This window comes from Fulmarus glacialis, unplaced genomic scaffold (assembly GCF_000690835.1).
Source record: "Fulmarus glacialis isolate BGI_N327 unplaced genomic scaffold, ASM69083v1 scaffold20404, whole genome shotgun sequence".
Lineage (NCBI taxonomy): Eukaryota > Metazoa > Chordata > Aves > Procellariiformes > Procellariidae > Fulmarus > Fulmarus glacialis.
The window spans coordinates 389-5,810 of NW_009208956.1; the positions used below are offsets into that span (position 1 = coordinate 389).

Sequence of the window (5,422 nt, forward strand, 5' to 3'; positions counted from 1 at the left end):
TCTCTGGCAGCAGCCTCCCTCAGCCAAGGCCACGTAGCCCCTGGCCCGAGCTTAGTGTTTCAGTGGGACAGGCCTCCCTCTTGCACCCAGCAGTCCCTGGCCCCCAGGGGTGTCCCCCCCCCTCAGCACAACACCCCCACATGACCCCCGGCTGCTCCTCTGGGCCTTGAGGTGGATTTCTGGCTCATTTCCCCCCCCTCATCTTCTCCCCCCTGCCAGTACCCTCTGGTAGCACCTCAGGGAGGAGGGGAAGGACAGCATCAAATGCCACCCTGGTCACCCAGCCCCAGTCCTACAAGCAGGGCTGGGAGGGACAGGAGCTGTGTCCTGTTCCATGCCACACACAGGGAGAGTTCTGGAGAAGCCGAGTGCAGCTCACTGCCCTACCTGACCGGGACCCCTCCAAGCCACCTACCATCCTGTGTCCCAGAAGGAAGCTGGGGCACAGGGGACGGCAGAGAGGAGAGCAAGGCTCAGGTGACAATGGCACAGAGAGACCTGTGTGCCAGAGCCTTACAGCCCAGGAGGGAGGGGAGAGGACAACGCCCTGCTGAAGGGAAGAGGCCAAATGTCCAGATAACCCTCCTGAGACAGCCATGTCCAGCTTTCACAGCACAGCGATGGGCATCAGGGTTGGCTTGGTCTGCTGCGTGCCAGAGGGTGACACATGCCCAACACCAGTCCGGGGCAGAGCGCGGGGCTCTCACCAGTACACTTAGTACACACCAGCACCCGCAGGGACGCAGCGTGCAGGCTGCGCACCAGCCAGTCATGCCACGGCCCTCCAAGAGCACCGGCAGTCTCCATCCTTCCCCGCAATGGCTCCAGGGAGATGGGGGTGAAAAGGAGAGAGAAGCGTGACTCGGGGAACTGGTGACACTGCCATGGGACGATCGGGCCGCTGGCACAGTGCTTGGGTATCGACAGATCCACCCAGCTCCCAGGGAGAAAGCAGGAGGCTCCTGTCGTGGATGGCAGTGCAATGAGTGTGCAGGTCCTCTGCAGCGTAGGGTACAGCAGCGGGAAGGAGAGGGGAACACATCCCTTCCAACTGTAAACGCAGCACTTGGAGTAGCTTAGAGCCTTTTACCCTTCTGGAGCTGTCAGAGGCCCGGCCTCAGTGCAAGGCGGGTGGCATGGGCCTCAGCTTTGGCACACGGGCAGGAGTCACTCCTCATCCCCGGCCAGCAGGAAGCTGTAGAGGAAGTTGATGGCACGCTGGCGGTCCTGCTGAGTCTGCTTTGCCATCAGATTGGGTGGAGGGCGCAGGAGGAGGCTGGAGAACAGGGCTGCTGTAGGCAAAATGAGTTGTTGGTCAGGAACGGAGACCTTAAAAGGCGCCAGGAAGGGGTTATGTTTCAGTGAGGGCAGCAGGAGCAGAGCAGAGAAACGACACTCTTACCGATCATGGCGACACTGACGTTGTTGTCTTCTGAGTATTTGAGCAGCTCTCGGAGGAACAACATTAGGTACTGAAACACGCTGCGATGGCAACGAGGCAGCTGAAAAATCGCCTGCAAAGAAAACAGGCAGGAAGCTCTCCCAGCTCATGCTATGCAGCCTGGGCACGCTGTGGCTCTCTGGACTTCAGACGGGCAGCTTTCCCCCCTCCGCTGCCTTGAGGCCACTGCGTGACCACTGGTGCGAGCCACAGGCCCAGAAAGAAAGCAACAAGCCACCAGCTGTAGCCTAGTGCTGATGGCACTCATGGGCTTTGGCTCCTGGTAACACTGCCTCTAGGATAACTGCATCAGCAAGCAAAAACTACCACTGCCCTGGGGCTCCTTCCCACTTGTTTCCAGTTGGATCCCAGCTCTCACCCTCCTGGCTGCAGAGCAGCAGCATGAGAACCAGGACAAGAGGTTTCCCGATGCCAGTACTGAAAACATACCCCAAAACTTCTTCCTCTGCCCAAGGACATCCTTGGCCTTGTTTGCTGCCCCACCAGCTATTTTTAAGAGCCACCTGGTCATAGTCCTTAAAGGAAGCACAGGAACTGCAGCTCTGAGCAGGTGCTTAAGCCCTCGAGACCAGTGGAGGCTCTTCCACTCCCCGGGGATGTTATTTTCCATGTGCTCAGGGTGACACAGAGCACACTTGGGGTCTCTTTGGAAGCCACCAGGTCTGCTGGGAGACACTGCAGTGCCGACCTTGGGACAGGAAAGCACTGCCAGAGCACCCAGGTCATCCTGCTCACTGCAAAGAACCTCCGAGTACCTGCTCCCGAAGCTCCTCACCAGCTCCAGCTCGGGAAGGGAGCGGGACCCAGCAAGCCCCAGGACCAAGGCAGAGCTCACAGCAGCAGGGAGAGCTGCTCTGAGCCTGCAGCAAGCGGACAGGGACAGAGGCAGCACCGCACCTGTTGGCACAGCCGGCTGTTGTGTGACCAGTCGAGGCACCGCTGATACAGCTCGTAGCAGATCACTGGCTCTGGCAGAGCCTCCAGGAAGATGAGGAGTGCTTCAGCCACAGAGTGGTTACTGCCCGCTGGACCGGTGGGAATCAAGGGGCATGCTGAGCAGACGGACCACCTCCTTCCCCAGCCTGCTCCCTGCCTCTCCTCCTTCCCAGTTGCTTTGTCTCTGCTCCCTCCTTGCAGGTCTTGCAAGTTTTCTGCCTGCCTAACTGCTCCCTGACACCGAAGCCCTCCTCCTCTCCCTCTGTTGTCCCCCATCCTTGGAAAATGCTGTTCCATCCACCTTGCACTGCATTTGCCCACCCTCTAGCCCTACAGAAGTCTTCTGCTCCATTAGCCCCTTCTCCAGATCATGCTCCCCAGTGTCCACCCTCATCAGCTCTTGCGCTTGGCACAGCCTTGCAGAAGTTTCCAGAGCCCTGGCCCTGTGGCTGCTTCAGCCAGCACATGTTCAGCTTCAAGAGAGCTCTGAGGAGACAGAGGGGAGCCAACCCCCCAGTAGGGACCCTGCCAGCTAAAGGTTGCAGACAAGCTCTCCTGAGAGTGAGCTCTCCCAGCAGAGCTGAGATCCAGCAGGCTCCTGGCAAAGTCAGGCACAGCAAGGATACGGATTGTCTCCGGGATACTGGTGTCCAGGCAGTCGATGATCTGCTCCAACTCTTCTTGCATGCCTGGAGTCTGGAACAGGTCCTCCTGCCAAAAACAGCACAGGGATGGACAAAGTCTCCTTCCTCACAAAGGCTGAGGCACATAGCAACAGCGGGGTGAAACCTGGTACCCCCAGCCAGTGCCTCAAGCACAGGGGAAAAGCCCTGCCCTATAAATACCGAACTGGAGTTGATCTCCAGTACTGATGAATCAGGTCACCAAGCTCTCCAGAGCTTCCCGGCATGGCAGAGGCCCTCTCCCTCACCTGGTGGCAGGCATGCTTGAACAAGTGGTCCACCAAGAGCCAGATCTCCTTCGGCACCTGCAGTGGCATCCCACTTCCCTCCTCACTGTCCATGGAGCCCAATGGCAGAACAGATTTCTCCTGGTGGCAAAGAGCACACAAGGTTTCAGGGAAGCCTCAGGCCCTCTGGAAGGGCCTTGGTAAAGAAAGCCTGGAGAGGGGAAGCCCAGGACTCATCTGGCCCTTTCTTGCTTTTACAGCACAGAGCCATCGCTCTGTAGGTCCCAGCTCCACACCCTCCCGCTGCCCCACAGAACCACCTGCCTGGTCCACCATGAAACTGCAGAAGACAGTCCCAGCCACACCTCAGAGGAGCTCCCCCCAGCCACAGCAGCTCCCACAGGATGGGTCTCTTGCTGGCCGAGATGGCCTGTCCAAATCACGACTCCCACCCCGCACGCCGCAGCCGACACCCTGGAGGACTGGAGCATCATGAGTCCTTCTGCTGCATTAGCTTCCACATTTTAGGCTAAATCCAGCCACTGCGCCCCGCTCATCCAGCTGATCTCCTCTGGATGCAGAGTCAAGGACATGCCTTTCCTGACTCCTGGGTGCTCCGACCATGCCTGCCTTCCGGGCTCTAAAACAGTCCAGTTTCCTAAAGTTTCTTTCCTGATTTTCCTAAGAAGAGGTCTCTGCTGAACGCAGACTACCCAGCCACCGTCACGTTTTCCCACTTACTCATGCAAAGCAGCTGACGAGCTCAACTGCTCAGAAATCTCCATCACACCAATCTTTAACGGGATCAATGTTTTTTTGCTTGATTTTACTCGCACTTGATGATCGCTCATGTTCCTGTGTGCTCCCAAGGAGGAAGCCATGCACAGCTCTCCTGAAGCACGTTCAGCAGAAGCACCCAGAAGAGACCGGCACAAGCAGGAACACAACCCAAGGACACCAGCAGAGAGGAGTGCCACAAGCCAAATGCAAAGCCCTTCATTTCAGCTGTCAGCTTACAGGACAACTGTGATCGCTGTCCCTCTGCAGCACACACAATCACTCACAGCCAGTTGGGGCTGGGTTCAGTTTCCCCCGGTGAACCCAGAGACACCTCAGGTTGGCACAAGCCCCGCCGGGCAATAGCCAAGCTTGCCATACACCACAGTATAGCTTTGCTTTGCCCTGCACACCACTAGATTTTACCCAGCTAGCAGACGCTGGCTCATGGCTACACGTCTGCCTCGCTCACCCAAGCGCACAGGGAAGGTTCGGAAGCAGCATGTTAGGCAAGCGCGTTACCACTTTCCTCTAAGAGGGAAAAGCTGAGAGCTGTGGACCCTCTCTGAGAGCTAAGGGCTCTTCAACAGAAAATCCCCAGGCCAGGGCATCGCGGCACTGGAGCCAAGTGCCAGACCAGCACTCAACTCTGCCAGGCTGCCCTTGGCACGACTTGGAGAGCTGCAGAGACCCCCAAGCAGGAGACCCCAGCTGCTTAGAGCAGAGGAGGAGGAGAAGGCTCGGGGCTCCTCAGAGCAGCGGAGGAGGGGGAGAAGGAGGAGGCGGCGGCTGTGGCGCTGGGCCTTTGGTTTTTGGTGTGCATTGGCCAGGCGCCGAGCGCCCTCTCCTGCCGTGTGCGAGGAAGGCAGGGCACGTCCGTGTTTTCTCCGCGGGACGATGCTCTGCAAAAGGATGTTCCCAGGAGGCAGGCACCAAACTCCTCCCTTCCCCGCTGCTAGGAAGGAGTTTGGGAGCTTTACCTGGTTCAACACCCGAGTTCAATCCCCTCTTGGAGAGGAGACATCCATTCCCTCTCCTGTTTTACCCTGTCGCTGCATTGACAGCCTGGAGAGGGACAAGTCACCCAGCCCAGGAAGCCTGCACAGAGCCAGCTCAAGCAAGCTACCAAACGTCCGAGCTGGCGCAGGGAGAGCAGGAACAACACTGCCACACACACCCCAGCATCTCCCACTCGCTCTTCGAACGACAGATTTGACTCGCTTGGCCTCCAGTGCAGAGCACAAGGGCAAAGTAAAGCAGCGATCGTGCTCAGGCATCTGTGGCTACGAGAGCCGGCTGCTCGAGGAAGCAGAGAAACATCTGCCTCCTATGCGAGG

General features: G+C 58.3%; 1 protein-coding gene across 1 annotated transcript in view; it reads right to left on the bottom strand.

The window, feature by feature from the left end:
- Nucleotides 1-1,167: 1,167 nt before the first annotated feature.
- Nucleotides 1,168-5,422, bottom strand: part of OCRL (oculocerebrorenal syndrome of Lowe) — a gene marked incomplete at its 5' end in the record, with an annotated part of 16,783 nt that continues 12,528 nt past the window's right edge. The window contains 5 exons of the mRNA XM_009576693.1: nt 1,168-1,292; nt 1,403-1,514; nt 2,360-2,487; nt 3,025-3,109; nt 3,330-3,449. Coding sequence (XP_009574988.1) covers nt 1,168-1,292; nt 1,403-1,514; nt 2,360-2,487; nt 3,025-3,109; nt 3,330-3,449 — 570 coding nt within the window. The remainder of the gene's footprint in view (nt 1,293-1,402; nt 1,515-2,359; nt 2,488-3,024; nt 3,110-3,329; nt 3,450-5,422) is intronic.